This window comes from Pseudophryne corroboree, chromosome 5, assembly GCF_028390025.1.
Source record: "Pseudophryne corroboree isolate aPseCor3 chromosome 5, aPseCor3.hap2, whole genome shotgun sequence".
Lineage (NCBI taxonomy): Eukaryota > Metazoa > Chordata > Amphibia > Anura > Myobatrachidae > Pseudophryne > Pseudophryne corroboree.
This window is the reverse complement of record NC_086448.1, coordinates 362,493,515-362,515,999: the sequence shown is the minus strand read 5'-3', so window position 1 is coordinate 362,515,999 and position 22,485 is coordinate 362,493,515. Positions and strand designations below refer to the sequence as shown.

Sequence of the window (22,485 nt, the reverse complement as noted above, 5' to 3'; positions counted from 1 at the left end):
ATTGCTAGGGAGCCGGCGGCTGTACGCGCACGGCGTCCCTAGTTGCTAGGCGCCGGGCCGCGCAGACGAGCGGACCCCGGCGCCTAACAGTACCCCCCCCTTGAGGAGGGGTCAAGGAACCCCTAAAGCCAGGTTTCCGAGGAAATTCCCGAAAAAATGCCCTCTTGAGCCTCGGGGCATGAAGATCCTTATCCAAGACCCAAGACCTTTCCTCCGGACCATAGCCTCTCCAGTGCACCAGAAAATAAAGCCGGCCCCGGGACAATTTGGAATCGAGAACCTTCTCCACCAAGAACTCCTGTTGTCCCTGTACATCCACCGGAGATCTACCCTGAGAGATCCTCCTTGGAAATCTACTGGAAGAAACGTATAGTTTCAACAGGGAGCAATGAAACGTATTTCCAATCCTAAGAGATCTTGGTAAACGTAACCGGAAGGCAACTGGGTTGACTCTTTTAATAATAAGAAATGGCCCAATAAATTTGGGTCCCAATCTAGCCGAGGATTGTCGAAGCCTGATGTTACGAGTCGACAACCATACCCTATCTCCCACCTTAAAAGTGCAAGGACGTCGGAGCCTGTCCGAAAATTTCTTCTCTCGAAAGGCCGCTTTTCTGAGAGCAAGGTGCACTTTTTTCCAAATGGCTCTGAGATGGGAGGTTAAGGTTAGCGGGGAGACTGAGGAATGATGAAAAAAAGAATTAGCTCTGTGGTGAAAACCAAAAACTGAAAAGAATGGAGACACTTTAGTGGAGGAATGACAGGAATTATTGTAAGCAAACTCCGCCAACGGAAGAAACTCGGACCAATCATTCTGGAGTTTGGCTTAATACAAACGCAAATACTGTTTCAATGATTGGTTAACTCGCTCGGTTTGCCCGTTGGATTGTGGGTGGTAACCGGATGTTAACGACAATTTCATCTTTAATGAAGCACAAAAACACTTCCAAAATTGTGCGATGAATTGTGGACCCCGATCAGAAACAATATCAGTAGGCAACCCATGAAGTCTGAAAACATGGCGGAGAAACAAAACTGCCAACCCTTGGGCAGATGGCAGTCGGGAAAGAGCAATGAAATGAGCCATCTTGCTAAAACGGTCCACTACCACCCATATGACTCGGAATCCGGCTGAAAGGGGAAGGTCTACCACAAAATCCATGGAAATATGAGACCATGGCCTGAGAGGGACATTTAAGGGCATAAGTTGCCCGTTAGGCAAGGAACGGGGAACCTTATGCTGTGCACAAACCTGACATGAAAAAACAAACTCCTTAACGTCTTTAGAAAGACCAGGCCACCATACTGAGCGGGAGACTAACTCCAAAGTATTAGAGATTCCCGGATGCCCGGAAACTTTGTTATCATGGAATTCAGTCAAAACAGTAGCTCTCAAAAACTCAGGGACGTAAAGACGACCAGCAGGAGTATTTCCAGGAGCTTGGTGTTGAAGCTGTTTTAACTGGGTAAATAAATCTTGTGTGAGGCCTGCCCAAATGACCGAAGATGGAAGTATGGGAGTAACAGGACAGTTATTGTGAACCGGAAGAAAACTGCGTGACAGGGCATCAGCCTTGGTATTCCTGGAACCAGGCCTGAAAGTGATTATGAATTTGAAACGAGTAAAAAATAAAGCCCAACGTGCCTGCCGGGCATTAAGCCGCTTAGCTGATTCGATGTATTGCAGGTTTTTATGGTCAGTCAATACTGAAATGGTATGTTTTGCTCCCTCCAGCCAATGCCTCCACTCCTCGAAAGCCCACTTTATCGCCAGTAACTCCCGATTACCAACGTCATAGTTGGATTCAGCGGAGGAGAATTTCCTGGACATAAAGGCACAAGGATGTAACTCCAGAGACTCCGGATCCTTTTGAGAAAGGATAGCCCCCACTCCAACCTCCGAGGCATCAACCTCCACAACAAAGGGCAATTCCGGATTGGGATGTCTGAGGACTGGAGCCGAGACAAAGGCTTGTTTCAAGGCCCGAAAGGACAACTCTGCTTCACGCGACCAGTTGGTAGGATCCGCTCCTTTCTTTGTCAGAGCTACAATGGGAGCAACCAGGTCAGAAAAAGAATGAATGAACCTCCTATAATAATTCGCAAACCCTAAAAAGCGCTGAATTGCTTTTAAATTGGTGGGTTGCGCCCAACTAAGGATGGCCTGGAGCTTCTTTGGTTCCATGGAAAATCCCTGAGGGGAAATAATGTACCCTAAAAAAGATACCTCCGTGACATGAAACTCACACTTCTCCAGCTTGGCATATAAATGATTCTGACGTAACTTCTGAAGAACCAGACGCACCTGGGTAACATGTTGTCCCATTGATTCAGAATAAATCAGGATGTCGTCTAAGTAAACGACCACGAATTTCCCTAGGAAGTCACGGAGCACATCATTAATGAGGTCTTGAAAAACTGCTGGAGCATTGGACAAGCCGAACGGCATCACCAGGTACTCGTAGTGACCTGACTGAGTACTGAAGGCCGTCTTCCACTCATCTCCAGATTTGATTCGGATGAGGTTGTACGCTCCTCTAAGGTCAATTTTAGAAAAAATCACAGCCGAACGTAGCTGATCAAAGAGTACAGATATCAGCGGCAAAGGATAAGTATTTTTAACTGAGATCTTATTCAGGGCTCTAAAGTCAATGCAAGGTCTAAGCGAGCCATCCTTTTTCTCCACAAAGAAGAAACCTGCACTTAAACGAGATTTTGATGGTCTAATAAATCCTTTCCCTAGGCTCTCCTTAACATAATCATTCATGGCCGCAGTTTCTGGCCTGGATAAAGCATATAATCTTCCCTTTGGTAATGCGGCACCAGGAATAAGCTCAATAGCACAATCATACGGCTGATGAGGAGGCAGAATGTCCGCATTGCCTTTGGAGAACACATCAGCAAACTCCTGGTATTCCACAGGAATGAGTTCAGGAATGGCAGCTGCTACTCTGACTGGAAACGTAATACATTCCCTATCACAAAAGGTACCCCATTGTGAAATCTCCCCCGACCGCCAATCAATGGTGGGATTATGAAAGGCCAGCCAAGGGTGACCCAGAACTACTGGAACTGCTGGGCAATGAGTAAGGAAGAACTCGATTTTTTCAGAATGTAGAGCTCCTACTGTAAGTAATACAGGGGGTGTACGGAGAGAAATAACCCCATTGGACAGTGGACTCCCATCTAAGCCATGCATGGTGACACACCTACCCAAAGGTAACTGGGGAATGCCTAAGGCCTTAGCCCAAGTTAAATCCATAAAGTTTCCTGCAGCTCCACTGTCAACAAAAGCCGACACCGAAGAACTGAGGCTGCCAAAGGAAACTTTAACTGGGACTAAAAGGGAGTTATTCGAGGAGATAAGCTGCAGACCTAGGTGAACCCCCTCACAATTCACCTGGTCAAAGCGTTTCCCGACTTGTTCGGACAATTACGAGAAAAATGTCCCTTACCCCCACAGTATAGGCAAAGACCAGAATTTTGCCTTCTGGCTCTTTCTTCAGGAGACAGCCGGGAGAGACCCATCTGCATGGGCTCCTCTACGTCCTCAGGAATGGAATATACACACGGACTTGACCTTACAGGTGCTCCTTTTTCAGCCCTCCGCTCTCTGAGACGACGATCTATCTTAATAGAAAGCACCATGAGCTTATCGAGAGTCTCAGGAGCGGGGTACTGAAGGAGACTGTCTTTTATAGACTCTGATAAGCCGAGGCGAAACTGACTGCGCAGGGCTGGGTCATTCCAGCCACAGTCGTTCGACCAACGGCGAAACTCCGTACAATAAACCTCCGCAGGATTTCTACCCTGTCTGAGAGCGCGCAACTGACTTTCAGCGGACGCCTCTCTATCAGGGTCATCATACAAGAGCTCTAAAGACCCCAAAAAAACGTCCACTGACAACAATGCCGGATCCTCTGCTTTTAAACCAAATGCCCAGGTCTGAGGATCCCCCTGGAGCAAAGAAATAATAATCCCAACCCGCTGAGATTCAGTACCCGAGGAAATCGGTCTTAAACGAAAATAAAGTTTACAGGATTCTTTAAAATTAAAAAACTCTTTCCTATCACCAGAAAAACGGTCAGGCAAATGCATCTTTGGTTCAGGAACTACCTTCGGGGAAGCTTGCAAAAGATCTTCCTGCGACTTCACCCGAAGAGAAAGATCCTGAACCATCTGAGTAAGTTCTTGAATCTGGCTGACTAAGAGCTGACCAGGATTTGGCCCTAAACCTGTAGGATTCACGAGGCCGATAAACTCTCACAAAACTGAATAAGAAAAAATTAAACCCTGTTTAATTTTAAGTTTTGGTTTGGCCGGTAATAGTGTTATGATTCCAGCACTCCTGGCCAGAGGAGATCTTATGACAATGACCGGAGCACTGGAATGGAATGCTGGGAACGGGAGCAGGAAATAATAATAGCCCCTGGCGCCCTAACTCTGTTGTCTCACCCGTGCTATCGGAAATCCCTTGCGAGACTATGGTTTCTTGAGCCCTTGGCAGCCGCGTTTGAAGGGCGGATTATGTCTGCCCAACTCCGATGCCCCCCGGTCTTAATGAGAGACAAAGGGAAATCCGAGGCAGGATGATAACAAGAGGACCTCTAGCTAACAACAGGCCAGGGGCTACGAGCTAACTAAAAAACCTAAAGTATGTGCGGAAAAACCGCCAGGGAAAAGGACAACCAAAATCCACTTGTCCAATACTCCTACCCGGCACCGCCGGATACCAGAGTGGACCTGTGGAAGCGGAACCCTCCGCAAAATGCTCCAAACACAAATAATAAAGGGTAAAGCGGCCGAGCCGCTACACACAGCAGAGCCGCGACTCACGAACACCACTGGATGTTAAATGGTGATCGGTCAGGACTCCAGGGACGAGATGATAACTCCCGAGTACAGGACTTCAGAGGACTGGAACGACCAGATACAGCAAGACTGGAAACAGACTCTCAGCAAACAAAGACAGCATGCAGGAAGCTATTACCGGCGTCTGTGAGAAGCCCTGAGAGTGTATTTAAACAGGAGTCCTCCAATCAGCTGCTGACAGAGCTGATTAGAATGAATGCCGTGCAGCTGCCTTGCTGCACGGCCAGAGATCAGGTGCACCTATTAATTAAACAGGACCCAGCAACGGGGAACGCGGTCCGCCAGTGGCGTCCCCGTTGCTAGGGTCCATGCGGCTCAGTGCGCCCGGCGTCTAGCGTTGCTAGGGAGCCGGCGGCTGTACGCGCACGGCGTCCCTAGTTGCTAGGCGCCGGGCCGCGCAGACGAGCGGACCCCGGCGCCTAACAGGGGTAGCTGGATGGCCAAGCTAAGCAACACAAGTGTGCGGCACAAACACCTGGCCCAGTGGCGGAACAAGCAAGCGGTGGGCCCAGGTGCGACAAAATGCTTTGGCCCCCCCCCCATCCAAGTCCACCCCAGGGGCAGTGCGCGCCGTAGATAGTGGCGTGGCTTCGTGAGGAAGGGGTGTGGCCACAAAATAATACCAACACAGTAGTCTCCATTATTCAAATTACGCCGCACAGTAGCACCACTACACCAGGTAGAGACCCTTTTACACCTTACAGCGAACAGATTCCTCTTTTTACACATTACAGCAGACAGCGTGCCCTTTTTACACATAACGGCAGACCGCGTGCCCTTGTTACACATTACGGCAGACAGCGTGCCCTTTTTACACATTACAGCAGACAGCGTGCCCTTGTTACACATAGCGGCAGACAGCGTGCCCTTTTTACACATTACGGCAGACAGCGTGCCCTTGTTACACATTACGGCAGACCGCGTGCCCTTGTTACACATTACGGCAGACAGCGTGCCCTTGTTACACATTACGGCAGACAGCGTGCCCTTGTTACACATTACGGCAGACAGCGTCCCCATTTTTACACATTACGGCAGACAGCGTGCCCTTGTTACACATTACGGCAGACAGCGTCCCCATTTTTACACATTACGGCAGGCAGATTCCCCAATTTTACACATAGCAGCAGGCAGATTCCCCATTTTTACACATAGCGTCAGGCAGTCCCCCTGTTTTACACATAGCGTCAGGCAGTCCCCCTTTTTTACACATTACGGCAGGCAGATTCCCCTTTTTACACATTGCGTCGGGCAGATTACCCCTTTTTACACATAGCGGCAGGCAGTCCCCCATTTTTACACATTGCGGCAGGCTGATTCCCCCTTTTTACACATTGCGGCAGGCAGTCCCCCCTTTTTACACATTGCGGCAGGTAGTCCCCCCTTTTTACACATTGCGGCAGGCAGTCCCCCCTTTTTACACATTGCTGCAGGCAGTCCCCCCTTTTTACACATTGCTGCAGGCAGTCCCCCCTTTTTACACATTGCGGCAGGTATGCCCCCCTTTTTACACATTGCGGCAGGTAGTCCCCCATTTTTACACAGTGCGGCAGGTAGTCCCCCATTTTTACACAGTGCGGCAGGTAGTCCCCCATTTTTACACATTGCGGCAGGCAGGCACAAGAAAGAAGGAAAGAAGGAAAGAAAGAAGGAAAGAAGGAAAGAAAGAAAGAAAGAAAGAAAGAAAGAAAGAAAGAAAGAAAGAAAGAAAGAAAGAAAGAAAGAAAGAAAGAAGGAAGAATTATACTTACCCTCTCCGCTGGCTCAGGCTCCTCGGTGCAGCGTCAGAGACGATTCCCGGGCTGGAGAGAAGGAGGAGGAGGGAGGCTGAGAAGGGAGCCGCAGCAGCGCTGTGTTACTGGTGGAGGCGCTGCTGCCCCTCTGCTTCCCTATAGGCTGTTCTCGGAAGACAGCCTATAGGGAAGCAGAGGGGCAGCAGCAGCAGCGCCTCCACCAGTAACAAAGCGCTGCTGCGGCTCCCTTCTCAGCCTCCCTCCTCCTCCTTCCCCCGTCTGTAGTACAGCTGCTCCTCTCCTCTCCTCTCTTCGCCGGGCGGCTGTGCGCTGCGGGCAGCGGTTGCCCGCAGCGCACAGCGGCATGTAATGAGTCAGTTTGACTCATTACATGCTTGGGCCCCTGGACAGAGGCGGGCCCCAGTGCAGTGCACTGCCTGCACTGCCGGTAGTTCCGCCTCTGACCTGGCCCATCTAGGAGTGGCACTGTAGTTACAGACAGGATGGCAGATTTAAAAAATAGGCCCCAAACAGCACATGATTCAAAGAAGAAGAAGAGGTGCAATGGGGTAGCTGGATGGCCAAGCTAAGCAACACAAGTGTGCGGCACAAACACCTGGCCCATCTAGGAGTGGCACTGTAGTTACAGACAGGATGACACTTAAAAAAACTAGTCCCCAAACAGCACATGATGCAAAGAAGAAAAAGAGATGCAAGATGGAATTGTCCTTGGGCCCTACCACTCAACCTTATGTTGTATAAACAGGACATGCACACTTTAACAAACCAATCATTTCAGCGACAGGGTCTGCCACACGACTGTGGCTGAAATGACTGGTTTGTTTGGGCCCCCACCGAAAAAGAAGCAATCAATCTCTCCTTGCACAAACTGGCTCTACAGAGGCAAGATTTCAACCTCATCCTCATGCTCCGATTCCTCACCCCTTTCACCGTGTACATCCTCCTCACTGAGTATTAATTCGTCCCCACTGGAATCCGCCATCACAGGTCCCTGTGTACTTTCTGGAGGCAATTGCTTGTAAAGGTCTTCCTGGAGGAATTTATAATTCATTTTGATGAACATCATCTTCTCCACATTTAGTGGAAGTAACCTCCTACGCCGATCACTGGCAAGGTTATCGGCTGCACTAAACACTCTTTCGGAGTACACACTGGAGGGGGGGGCAACTTAGGTAAAATAAAGCCAGTTTGTGCAAGGGCATCCAAATTGCCTCTTTTTCCTGCCAGTATACGTATGGACTGACTGACATGCCTACTTGGATGCTGTCACTCATATAATCCTCCACCATTCTTTCAATTGTGACAGAATCATATGCAGTGACAGTAGACATGTCAGTAATCGTTGCCAGGTCCTTCAGTCCAGACCAGATGTCAACTTTCGCTCCTGACTTCCCTGCATCACCACCAGCGGGTGGGCTAGGAAATCTTATAATTTTCCTTGCAGCCCCAGTGGCGGGAGAAATTGAAGGAGGAGCTGTTGACGGGTCACGTTCCGCTTGAGTTGACAATTTACTAACCAGCAGGTCTTTGCACCTCTGCCCACTTGTGTCTGTTGGAAAGAGAGATACAACGTAGGCTTTAAACCTAGGATAGAGCACGGTGGCCAAAATGTAGTGCTCTGATTTCAACAGATTGACCACCCTTGAGTCCTGGCAAAGCGAATGAAGGGCTCCATCCACAAGTCCCACATACTTTGCAGAATCGCTCTGTCTTAGCTCCTCCTTCAATTTATCCAGCTGCTTCTGCAAAAGCCTGATGAGGGGAATGACCTGACTCAAGCTGGCAGTGTCTGAACTGACTTCACATGTGGCAAGTTTGAAGGGTAGGAGTACCTTGCACAACGTTGAAATCATTCTCCACTGCGCTTGAGTCAGGTGCATTACCCCTCCTTTGCCTACATCGTAGGTGGATGTATAGGCTTGAATGGCCTTTTGCTGCTCCTCCATCCTCTGAAGCATATAGAGTGTTGAATTCCACCTCGTTACCACCTCTTGCTTCAGTTGATGGTGGGGCAGGTTCAGGAGTGTTTGCTGGTGCTCCAGTCTTCAGCACGCAGTGGCAGAATGCCGAAAGTGGCCCGCAATTTTTTGGGCCACCGACAGCATCTTCTGCACACCCCTGTCATTTTTAAAAAAAATTCTGCACCACCAAATTAATTGTATGTGCAAAACATGGGACATGCTGGAATTTGCCCACATGTAATGCATGCACAATATTGGTGGTGTTGTCCGATATCACAAATCCCCAGGAGAGTCCAATTGGGGTAAGCCATTGTGCGTGTTACAATCCTGAGCACTGTTTTGTTTTTGTTATAAATTACCTTTGCTTCAGTTTGTGGAACTACAGGTCACAGCTAGCTCCTGCATAGTTGTCTCCCAGTGCCTTAGCTCCTGCACTCAGCAACTGACTTCACAGGTGTCTGGATTCTGTAATTACAGCTCGTTACCTGAAAACTACTATTCAGCTTGTCAGCCTGCTCAGTCTGCACTGCAGCTGCATGTTATATCAATTACTGGGGGCCTGTCTGGTGCTCACAACTGATTGGTCCAGCCTGTTCTTTTAAGCCTCTCAATCCCAAGAGGCTTTGCCAGTTATAGCTACTCCATGTGGTGTTCTGCTCTCTGGTTCCTCTCTGGTCTCCGTTCATCTGTCCAGTGGGTATTGCCTTGTTCCAGTATTGAATTCCAGCTTCAACATCTTGCTGACGACTTTAGTCTGCCGACTGCCGTTACCCTGTCTCCAAGTGTCTGCACCCCAGTCCGTCCGTGTGCCGCTACCTCCTGTGTCACCCCTGGAGTGACTGCTGCTGTTCCATCTCCACGGCTCCAGCGTACCATCTGGCCGTGTGCACCCTGCCACCTTCTCCAGTTCCTGTTTGTTCCTGTGTATCCCTGCGGTTGGTCATATACAACACCTCTACCATAACTCTAGTCCAGTTCAGGTATCAAGTGACCCAGACAGGGGGCCGCGACCTGCACGTCGGAAGCCGCGAAGCCTATATCCCCTTGCGGGGTTCCCTGGTGAAAACCTCCCGGCGTGTTAGACTCCGCGCCTCTGTTCTGGGTAACGTCAACCACTTGGTACCTGATCCCGAATTCCAGATTCTGCACCAGTTCCTGACATTATAACTGGCCCACCACTTCCTGGGCATGGACCCGTCACAGCAAAATCCGGCTCAAATCTTGGCTGGTCAAATACAAAATTTGACGCAGCAACTGCAAGATCTAAAGCTCCGAGTTTCCACCCAGGAAGAAACTAGCAGGTCATTGGTTGTAACCAAAGCTCCTGGGCCTGAACCAAAGCTGCATCTTCCAGATCGGTTTACAGGTGACCGGAAACAGTTCCAGAATTTCCGTGATAGCTGCAAGCTATATTTCAGACTCTGGCCATTATCGTCTGGTTCTGGGGCTCAGCGAGTAGGTATCATCATCTCCCTCCTGCAGGGGGAACCCCAGTCCTGGGCGTTCGGATTAAAAACGGAGAATCCCGCCTTGCACACAGTGGATGCCTTTTTTAGCGCCCTAGGAATTCTTTATGATGACCCGGACCGAGCAGCTTCTGCAGAGGCTCACTTACGAGCCCTGAGACAAGGGAAAAACACGGCCGAGGTATACTGCACTGAGTTTCGCAGATGGGCAGGTGATAATGGTTGGAATGACCCAGCCCTCCGAAGTCAGTTCCGCTTAGGCCTCACTGTGCAATTTAAAGACTACCTTGTCCAGTATCCTACTCCGGAAACCCTGGACAAGCTCATGCAGTTAGCAATTCGAGTAGATCGTCGGATCAGGGAACGGAGGATGGAGAAAGGTGGAGGGTCACCATCTCCCTCAGCAGTAGCCTTGGAAGAAGCCGAAGATTCCAGTGAACCCATGCAGATTGGGGCCTTTCGTCTTTCTGCTCAGGAAAAATCTCGTAGGCGATTGATGGGCCTATGCTTATATTGTGGAGCAAAGGGTCATTTTGCTAATGTTTGCACCCTGAAGTCGGGAAAAGACAAGACCCAGGGGTAAAAGGGGAGTTACTCCTGGGTCTGGCTGGAATCTCTCAAAAAAATTCAGTCTTGCTTCCAGTCCAAATTAGTCTACCTACTCAGCAAGTTGCAGTCAAGGCTTTTGTTGATTGTGGTGCAGCTGCCAACTTTATGGATATCTCTTTCGCCCGGTCCTGGAACATTCCTATACTAAAGATGAAGCCTTCTGTGACTATTTGTGGCCTTGACGGTAACCCCCTCCTTAGTGGGCAAGTGTCTCAGCAAACTCCTCCTGTTCATTTAACTACTGGTCTTCTGCATTCGGAGAAGATTAGTTTCCTCCTTGTCAATTGCCCCATGGCCTCCATAGTCCTAGGGCTTCCATGGTTGAAATCCCATAATCCATCCATCTGCTGGAAGACAGGAGAACTCTTACAGTGGAGAACAGAATGTACAGGAAGATGTCTGTCCTTGCCAGTGCAATGCTCTCAAGTTATACCAGAGTGGCTACCGACTCCATATCATTCATTTGCGGATGTCTTCTCCAAGAGGCGGATACTCTTCCCCCCCATCGACTTTACGACTGTGCCATCAGTCTGGTATCCGAAGATACATTACCTAAGGGTAGATTATATGCTCTTTCTTTGCCAGAAACTAAAGCCATGGAGGACTATATTCAGGAGAACCTAAGCAAAGGGTTTATTCGTCCCTCAAAATCACCAGTAGGAGCAGGATTCTTTGTGGCAAAAAAGGACGGCTCCTTACGTCCATGCATTGATTATGGAGGACTCAACAAAATCACTGTTAAGAATTCTTATCCTTTGCCTTTGATTTCCGTGTTGTTTGATCAACTCCGGATGGCGGAAATCTTCTCTAAAATTTATCTTCGGGGGGCATATAACCTCATACGAATTAAGGCCGGTGACGAGTGGAAGACGGCCTTCAACACTCATTCTGGGCACTATGAATACCTTGTTATGCCATTTGGATTGTCAAATGCTCCTGCCGTCTTCCAAGATTTTATCAATGATGTGCTCCGACAATTCCTGGGAAAATTTGTTGTGGTCTACTTGGATGACATCCTGATATATTCATGGTCACTTGAGCAGCATCGAGTCCATGTCCAGATGGTGTTGCAAAAGCTCCGGGAGCACCATCTATACGCCAAGTTAGAAAAATGTGAATTCGAAGTGAAGGAAGTCGCTTTTTTAGGCTACATCTCTCCCAAGGGGTTCTCCATGGATCCCAGTAAGCTTTAAGCAATTCAATATTGGGCACAACCTACTAACCTTAAAGCTATACAACGCTTTCTTGGGTTCGCTAATTATTACAGGAGATTTATTCGTTCATTTTCAGACATTGTTGCACCTATTGTTGCTTTGACCAAGAAAGGTGCGGATCCGTCACATTGGTCACCTTCAGCTCTACAAGCTTTTCTCAAGTTAAAAAAAGCCTTTATATCTGCACCTGTTCTTAGTCATCCAAATCCTGACTTGCCTTTTGTTATGGAAGTGGATGCTTCTGAAGTGGGAGTGGGAGCAGTCCTATCGCAGAAAGATCCAGTGGATTCTAAACTTCACCCGTGCTCTTTTCTGTCCAGAAAGTTCTCTCCTGCCGAAGCCAACTATGATGTTGCAAATCGTGAACTGCTTGCTATCAAGTGGGCTCTAGAAGAATGGAGGCATTGGTTGGAAGGGGCGAGACACGTGATTACAATCCTCACTGACCATAAAAACCTATCCTATATTGAATCAGCCAAGAGACTGAATCCAAGACAGGCACGATGGGCATTATTCTTCACTAGATTCAACTATGTGATCTCCTATCGGCCAGGATCGAAGAATCGTAAAGCAGATGCCTTGTCACAAAGCTTCCTTCCTTCTGAACCAATTATTCCTGTTTCCAATATCCATGCTGGTCTTGCTCAAGATTTAGTCTCCCAGATTCAAGCCAAACAGTCTCTTGCACCCATGGGGACTCCCTCAAGACTCCTCTTTGTCCCTAAAGAGTACAGGAAAGCAGTTTTATCTGAATTTCATGTAAAAAGAGTCTCTGGGCATCCAGGGATTTCTAAGACTCTGGATTTATTGTCTCGCTCAGTTTGGTGGCCTTCTATGTATCAAGATGTTAGAGAGTTCATTCTTGCTTGTGAGATCTGTGCTCAACATAAAACTCCTCGTAAAGCTCCCATGGGACATCTTACGCCTCTTACGGTTCCCTCAAGACCTTGGTCCCATTTTTCTATGGACTTTGTGGTTGATCTTCCTAAGTCATCGGGGTACAATACCATTTGGGTTGTGGTAGACCGGTTCAGTAAGATGGCTCACTTTGTTCCTCTTCGCAAGCTCCCCAGTGCCAGGGAATTGGCAACCTTGTTTATCCAACATATCTTTAAATTACATGGATTACCACAGGACATCGTCTCCGACAGAGGTACTCAGTTTATTGCTCAATTCTGGCGAGCTTTCTGTTCAGCCTTGGATATTAATCTTAGTCTGTCCTCTGGTTATCATCCACAATCCAATGGACAGACTGAGCGAGTGAACCAGTCTCTTGAACAGTATCTCCGTTGTTATGTTTCCAAGTACCATAACGATTGGGTGGACCATCTGGCATTTGCTGAATTTGCATATAATAACTCCAGTCACTCTTCTTCATCCATGTCACCCTTCTTTTGTCTCTCTGTGTTCCATCCTAGGTCTAATGCTTTTGACATCCTGCAGCAACAGACTTCTTCCCTTGATCCTGTAGCTCGTCTGAGGAAAATTTGGAGGAAAGTACGTCTGGCACTCAACCAAGTCTCTGTTCGTTCCAAACAATTTGCTGACAGACGACGAAGACCTTGTACTTTTAAAGTGGGTGACATGGTGTGGCTGTCCACTCGAAATATCAAGTTACGCCAGCCCTCTCATTGGGCCTAGGTTCATTGGTCCATTCCGGATTATTAGACAGATTAATCCAGTAGCCTTTCGACTCCTTTTACCAAAATCACTTAGGATCAATAACACTTTCCACTGTTCCTTGTTGAAACCAGCATTTGTTTCCCAGAGATTTAGAAGATCTCCTTCCAGATGGCCTGCCGCTGTGTTAGTCCAAGGTCACAAGGAGTTTGTTGTGGATAAGATTCTGGATTCCAAGTTCAGGAGGGGTCAAGTTCATTTCCTCGTGCATTGGAAGGGTTATGGTCCGGAAGAGAGAACCTGGGTACTAGAGCGGTTTCTTCATGCACCCAGACTTAAGAGGTCTTTCTTCTGTGAATTTCCGGATAAGCCTGGTTCTAGGGGTTCTTAACCCCTCTTCAAGAGGGGGGGGGGGGTACTGTTACAATCCTGAGCACTCATGTTTTGTTTTTGTTATAAATTACCTTTGCTTCAGTTTGTGGAACTACAGGTCACAGCTAGCTCCTGCATAGTTGTCTCCCAGTGCCTTAGCTCCTGCACTCAGCAACTGACTTCACAGGTGTCTGGATTCTGTAATTACAGCTCGTTACCTGAAAACTACTATTCAGCTTGTCAGCCTGCTCAGTCTGCACTGCAGCTGCATGTTATATCAATTACTGGGGGCCTGTCTGGTGCTCACAACTGATTGGTCCAGCCTGTTCTTTTAAGCCTCTCAATCCCAAGAGGCTTTGCCAGTTATAGCTACTCCATGTGGTGTTCTGCTCTCTGGTTCCTCTCTGGTCTCAGTTCATCTGTCCAGTGGGTATTGCCTTGTTCCAGTATTGAATTCCAGCTTCAACATCTTGCTGACGACTTTAGTCTGCCGACTGCCGTTACCCTGTCTCCAAGTGTCTGCACCCCAGTCCGTCCGTGTGCCGCTACCTCCTGTGTCACCCCTGGAGTGCCTGCTGCTGTTCCATCTCCACGGCTCCAGCGTACCATCTGGCCGTGTGCACCCTGCCACCTTCTCCAGTTAGTGTTTGTTCCTGTGTATCCCTGCGGTTGGTCATATACAACACCTCTACCATAACTCTAGTCCAGTTCAGGTATCAAGTGACCCAGACAGGGGGCCGCGACCTGCACGTCGGAAGCCGCAAAGCCCATATCCCCTTGCGGGGTTCCCAGGTGAAAACCTCCCGGCGTGTTAGACTCCGCGCCTCTGTTCTGGATAACGTCAACCACTTGGTACCTGATCCCGAATTCCAGATTCTGCACCAGTTCCTGACAGTGCGATGATGTTCCTCAGTTTCCGTAAGAGGTTGTCAGCTGTGTGCCTCTTATGGAAAGCGGTGATACATGGCATAGCCTGCCTAGGAATGAGTTGGCGTTTGCAAGATGCTGCTACTGGTGCCGCTGCTGTTGTTGCTGCGGGAGGCCATACATCTACCCAGTGGGCTGTTACAGTCATATAGTCCTTAGTCTGCCCTGTTCCACTTGTCCAAATGTCCGTGGTTAAGTGGACACTGGATACAACCGCATTTTGTAGGACACTGGTGACTCTTTTTCTGACGTCTGTGTACATTCTCGGTATCGCCTGCCTAGAGAAGTAGAACCTAGATGGGATTTGATACTGGGGACACACTATCTTCATCAAATCTCTAAGTGCCACTGAACTAATGGTGGATACCGGATGCACCTCTAACACCAACATAGCTGTCAAGGCCTCAGTTTTCCGCTTTGCAAAAGGATGACTGCTGTCATATTTCATCTTCCTCACAAAGGACTGTTGGACAGTCAATTGTTTACTGGAAGTAGAACAAGTGGTCTTCCGACTTCCCCTCTGGGATGACGATTGACTCCCAGCAGCAACAACAGCAGCGGCAGCAACAGCAGGCGTACCACTCCAGGATCCTCTGGAGGAATCCCGGTTAGGAGAGAACTCCTCAGTCTTGACAGTGACATAGCCTGCAGGACTATGGACGTTCATGACTGAGGAGGAAGTTGACGTTGAGGGAGTTGGTGGTGTGGCTTGCAAGAGCTTGGGTACAGGAGGAACAAGGGATTTAGGTGTCAGTGGACTGCTTACGCTCTTACCCAGTTTCACAACTTGACACTGACTTCTGATAAATGCGCAGCAGGTGACGCATAAGGGAGGATGTTCCTAGATGGTTAATATCCTTACCCCTACTTATTACAGATTGACAGAGGCAACAGATGGCTTGACACCTGGATTTGTGGAGAAATAATTCCACACCGAAGAGGTGGCTTTTTTGGTAGTTTGCCCAGTCATCACAATGGGCTTCTTCGTCCCAAGGACAACAGGTGTCTCCCACGGTGCATGACTTAAACAAACCACATCACCATCAGAATCCTCATCGTCAACTACCTCCTCAGCGCCAGCAACACCCATATCCTCATCCTGGTGTACTTCAACAGTGACATCTTCAATTTGAATATCAGGAACTGGACTGTGGGTGCTCCTTCCAGCACTTGCAGGGGGCGTGCAGATGGTGGAAGGAGCCACCTCTTCCCATCCAGTGTTAGGAAGGTCAGGCATCGCAACCGCCGACACACTTGGACTCTCCTTGGGGATTTGTGATACCATCTCAGAGCGCACAGATCTTTTCTGTGCTCTTTCCAGCTTAACTCTTTTAATTTTTCTAGCGGGAGGATGAGGACTTCCATCGTCATGTGAAGCTGAACCACTAGTCATGAACATAGGCCAGGGCCTCAGCCGTTCCTTGTCACTCCGTGTCGTAAATGGCATATTGGCAAGTTTACGTTTCTCCTCAGACGATTTAAATTTCTTTTTTTGGTTCTTATTACTGAACTTTGGCTTTTTGGATTTTACATGCCCTCTCTACTATCACATTGGGCATCAGCTTTGGCAGACGACGTTGATGGCATTTCATCATCTATGTCATGGCTAGTGGCAGCAGCTTCAGCACTAGGTGGAAGTGGTTCTTCTTGATCTTTCCATATTTTATCCTCAAAATTTTTGTTCTCCATTACTTTTTGGGAGTTATATGAGACAATGGCCCTCATTCTGAGTTGTTCGCTCGCTAGCCGCTTTTCGTAGCAGTGCACACGCTAAGCCACCGCCCTCTGGGAGTGAATCTTAGCATAGCAGAATTGCGAACGAAGTATTCGCAATATTGCGAAAAGATTTTTATTTGCAGTTTCTGAGTAGCTCGAGTCTTACTCTTCCAGTGCGATCAGTTCAGTGCTTGTTGTTCCTGGTTTGACGTCACAAACACACCCAGCGTTCGCCCAGACACTCCCCCGTTTCTCCAGCCACTCCCGCGTTTTTCCCAGAAACGGCAGCGTTTTTTCACACTCACCCATAAAACGGCCAGTTTCCGCCCAGAAACACCCACTTCCTGTCAATCACACTCCGATCACCAGAACGAAGAAAAAACCTTGTAATGCTGTGAGTAAAATACCAACTTCTTAGCAAATTTACTTGACGCAGCCGCAGTGCGAACATTGCGCAGTTAGCGGAAAATCGCACCGATGCGAAGAAAAATAACGAGCGAACAACTCGGAATGAGGCCCAATATGCGGCACACGAATGACTGGAATGACTGATGAGACAGGACACTACCACTGGTCTGATGCAGCACAACAGGTTGTTGTTGTTGTTGTTGTTGTTGTTATAATTATTATACTGCAGCAGTGTTCATATAGCAGCAGCGTATATCATCACTGGAATTACTGATGAGACAGGACACTACCACTGGTCTGCACAACACAGCACTACTTTATACAGCTACACTGGATGTATGGCAGCAGAGAACACCAACACTGTGACTGGCTGGACTGAAGCAGCACAATACACTGACTACACTGGACTGGTCTGCACAACACAGCACCACTTTATACAGCTACACTGGATATATGGCAGCAGAAAACACCAACACTGTGACTGGCTGGACTGATGCAGCACAATACACTGACTACACTGGACTGGTCTGCACATCACAGCTCCACTTTATACAGCTACACTGGATATATGGCAGCAGAGAACACCAACACTGTGACTGGCTGGACTGGTGCAGCACAATACACTGACTACACTGGACTGGTCTGCACAACACTGCACCACTTTATACAGCTACACTGGATATATGGCAGCAGAGAACACCAACACTGGGACAGGCTGGACTGGTGCAGCACAATACACTGACTACACTGGACTGGTCTGCACAACACTGCACCACTTTATACAGCTACACTGGATATATGGCAGCAGAGAACACCAACACTGGGACTGGCTGGACTGATGCAGCACAATACACTGAGTACACTGGACTGGTCTGCACAACATAGCACCACTTTATACAGCTACACTGGATATATGGCAGCAGAGAACACCAACACTGGGACTGGCTGGACTGGTGCAGCACAATACACTGAGTGACTACACTGGACTGGACTGAGCAGCACAACACTTGTCACCCCACTTTCCCGCCCCCACACAGACACTGAACACTGAGGACACGTCCTCTGTATACACTCTCCGAGACTGGAGTGAAAATGGCCTCGACGTGTGGCTCCTTATATGGAATCCAAATCCTGCGAGAATCCGACAGCGGGATGATGACGTTTTGCTGCTTTCGGGTTTCCAAGTCAAGCGGGAAAACCCAAGCCTGACTCGGATCCGGGCTCGGAAGGCAAAGTTCGGTAGGGTTCGGTTCTCTGAGAACCGAACCTGCTCATCTCTACATTTTACAGGCTATGGTTGTAAAAAGGGCAGTTAGAAGCTGATTGGTTGGTACTTTATCTCTCTCCAAGATTTGATACATATCCCCACAGTGAGTTTAATTGACTGTGTTGTCAACTGTCATTGTTGCTACAGTCTCTGTTCCTCATTTGGTATTTTCCTTTATTGTAACAGCTGCCACCGAACACAGGGGGCAATTCAGACTGGATCACTGCAGCAGCGTGCACAAAAAGCATCTCAGGCTAAAAGCATCTCAGGGCTGCGATCGCCTCTGCCTGATTGACAGGCAGAGGTGGTCGTGGGGTGGGAGGGGGCATGCCAACGGCGCTAGAATGCCATTGGCGGGGCATGGTCCAGAAAACACAGGCATGTCCAGACCACTGCCAGGACCTGCACAGGCAGGGAGCTACTCGCCGGGTGCAAAAGCATCGCCGCCGTGTGATGCTTTTGCACCCGTGCGGGGAGAGGGCAGAGCCAGACATGCGGGGCGGACTAGCCTGTGCTGGGATTCCCCCGCAGGTCTGAGAAACTGATTGTAGATGTGCTAAATTTAGCAAATCTACAATCAGATCTGAATTAGGCCCACAGTTGACAATTCTCCTTATTCTGGCTCAAGCAGTGAGCATGATACAGGTTGAGTATCCCTTATCCAAAATGCTTGGGACCAGAGGTATTTTGGATATCGGATTTTTCCGTATTTTGGAATAATTGCATACTATAATGAGATATCATGGTGATGGGACCTAAATCTAAGCACAGAATGCATTTATGTTACATATACACCTTAAACACACAGCCTGAAGGTCATTTTAGACAATATGTTTAATAACTTTGTGCATTAAACAAAGTGTGTGTACATTCACACAGTTCATTTATGTTTCATATACACCTTATACACACAGCCTGAAGGTCATTTAATACAATATTTTTAATAACTTTGTGTATTAAACAAAGTTTGTGTACATTGAGCCACAGAAAACAAAGATTTCAATATCTCACTCTCACTCAAAAAAGTCCGTATTTCGGAATATTCCGTATTTCGGAATATTTGGATATGGGATACTCAACCTGTACTAAAGTAAAACACCAGACCATTTGCTGCACCAAGATGTCTACTCCCCACAAGCATAACTGTACAACCAAAAAAATAAGTCTCCTCTATAACCAAACCAAAAATTAATATTCCCATATTTTCCTATTTTTATTAAAGACTTGAATGCTTATTAACAATGCAAGTAAATAAATAAAAAATGTTCTAATTTGATCAATGCAAAAAACTGCATTGTTTGACCAATACACTTACATCTGCCTTTTTTTTGTAGTTGGCAATTTTGAAATCTCCCCGAGTATGGCTGGATGCAGCTACCCAGATATTCTTTTCACTTTCATTGGGTTTTGGAGGATTAATAGCATTTTCCAGTTACAACCCAGAGAGGTAAGCAACTACCTATACTCATTGAATATGATATGAACCTTCATGCCTAACATTTTTGACCTTACATATTCAGTGGGGGAATATAATACAGTGGGAGAATCAGAAAGTGAGAGATTTTGTGAGCATTTTCCTGTTTGTTTGTTTGTTTGTTTGTTTGTTTGTTTGTTTTTTTGTGGCAATCATTTACATGGCAAATCCAGGTGGACACTCACCGTCACTCACTTCTCCCTACAGACTTCCTCACTGTTCCCTACACTCACCCACATCACATGCTCCTACACCCACCCTCCCTGCTTCCCTACACTCACTCACTCACTCACTCACTCTCACTCACTCTCACTGCTCCCGATGAAGGTGTGGGGTGTTCCACACGGAAACGCGTTGAGCCTGCATTGTAACTCAGAAATCACTTTAGACATCATCCGTATTTGACACTTCTGTCTGGACCGGCTTCAAGAATCTTTGAGAGCACTATCCTAATCCCATGCCACAGCAGGTTACGTGTACACAGTGAGACGACTCTGCAAACAGATTGTACAGACTGCATACCTGTGGCTGGGTAAAATATCTCCCACTTGCTGGGTATTAATCCGGATAGGAAAAAACTGTGTTCCCTAATGCACACCAAGTGAAAAATATTACTACATAATAGTCAGATAGGGGGTCATTCCGAATTGTTCGCTCTGTATTTTTTTCTCGCAACGGAGCGATTAGTCGCTAATGCGCATGCGCAATGTCCGCAGTGCGACTGCGCCAAGTAAATTTGGTATGCAGTTAGGTATTTTACTCACGGCATTACGAGGTTTTTTCTTTGTTCTGGTGATCGTAATGTGATTGACAGGAAGTGGGTGTTTCTGGGCGGAAACAGGCCGTTTTATGGGTGTGTGTGAAAAAACGCTACCGTTTCTGGGAAAAACGCGGGAGTGGCTGGAGAAACGGAGGAGTGTCTGGGCGAACGCTGGGTGTGTTTGTGACGTCAAACCAGGAACGACAAGCACTGAACTGATCGCAGATGCCGAGTTAGTCTGGAGCTACTCAGAAACTGCTAAGAAGTGTCTATTCGCAATATTGCGAATCTTTCGTTCGCAATTTTGATAAGCTAAGATTCACTCCCAGTAGGCGGCGGCTTAGCGTGTGCAAAGCTGCTAAATGCAGCTTGCGAGCGAACAACTCGGAATGAGGGCCATAATACGGAGATCTTAGTTGCGTATATCTGCAGATATAGGGTTAAGCCCCCAGGCCGATCGACAAGGCTTCTCCGTCACTGGGGGTCCCTAATACTAGGTGTGGGTCCGGGGTGCAGGACCCCACGATGTCGGCACAGGTCGGCCACCCCAGGTCAGCACACAGGTGAGAATTAATAGGGGTTAATAAGAAGCACAGAAGTGCTATGTAAGTGGTGTGATTAAAATAATATATACAAAGTGATAGGGAAAATCATAAGTGTTAATAAAGTGTTAGGGTGTGCCGACCAGAAGCAGCACAGCCATACCGACACAGGGGCCACCGCACCCCACACCCACCCCATAAATAATTACAAATATGTCTGGGTTAAATTCCCAGTGTAAGGCCACATGGTAATGGCTCCTACAGCATCTGAGAGCCAGCTTACCTGGGGATACCCCTGGCTTCCCCTATGGCACTATGGAGTCAGCAATCCCTCCTAATGCTGACCCATCTATGCCTCTCTAAATACAATACACAAAATGGAAAGCTGCTCAATCAGATTGTAATGTCACTCAGGTGCTAAAAGGGAGGGGTAATTCTGTGTAGGAAATAACTGTGTTCCCTAATGCACACCGAGTGAAAAATATTACTACATAATAGTCAGATATTCTGTATGTTAATTTTATGAATAAATGGTAAACTGTTTTAAATAAACTGCAGTACATATATATTTATTCTATCGTGAGAACCTCAAGCACTACCTTTTAGTGTGAATATTTTTTCACTCTCACTCACTGCTACCTACACCCTTTCTCACTGTTCCCTCCACCTGTCCTCTGTGCTTCCCAATTACCCTCACTGCTCTCTACTCCTACCCTCCCTTACTGCACTCTACACCGACAGTCCCTTACTGTTTCTTTCACTCACCCTTACTCACTGCCCCTTACACCTACCCTCACTGCTCCCTCACAAATTACACACTACACAAAAATAAAAATCACTACAGTGCTGCTGGATCAGACTAAGCAGTGGGTGGGAAGAGGGGAGTATTAAAATAAACAAAGATATCAGAATAAACAATTATGTATTCTTCTTTAAAGTAATAGTTGAATTCTAATGGCCATCTTTTCCTTTCTGCCTAAGTCTAATCTAGCAGCAGGACTATTGTTTTTTTATTGTCAGTAATACTGTATGGCATACTCTAAGGAGTAGTGTTGTGTGGCATACTGTGTATAAGGGGTGCTACTGTGTGGCATACTGTATATAAGTGGTATTACTGTGTGGCATACTGTGTTTAAGGGGTACTATTGTGGCATACTGAGTAGCAAGTGTACTATTGTTTGGTGTACTGTGTATAAAGGTACTACTGTGGCATAAAAACATATAAACATGTAAGGGGTACTACTGTGTGGCATAACGAGTATAAGGGGTACTGCTGTGCATACTGTGTAGCAGGCATACTATTGTTTGGTGAACTGCGTATAAGGGTGCTACTGTGACAAAAAATGTATAAGGGGTACTACTGTAGTATAATGTGTATAAGGTATGCTACTGTGTGGCATACTGTGTATACGGTGTACTAATGTGTGGCACACTGTGCATAAGGGGTACTGCTGTGGCATACTGAGTAGCAGGTGTACTATTGTTTGGTGTACTGTGTATAAAGGTACTATGGTGGCATAAAA

At 47.5% G+C, this 22,485-nt stretch overlaps 1 protein-coding gene across 1 annotated transcript in view; it reads left to right on the top strand.

The window, feature by feature from the left end:
• LOC134929601 (sodium-dependent neutral amino acid transporter B(0)AT3-like) overlaps positions 1 to 22,485 on the top strand; it is a 219,403-nt gene that overhangs the window by 96,292 nt on the left and 100,626 nt on the right. The window contains exon 6 of the mRNA XM_063925188.1: positions 19,521 to 19,633. Within this exon, the coding sequence (XP_063781258.1) occupies positions 19,521 to 19,633 (113 nt within the window). The remainder of the gene's footprint in view (positions 1 to 19,520; positions 19,634 to 22,485) is intronic.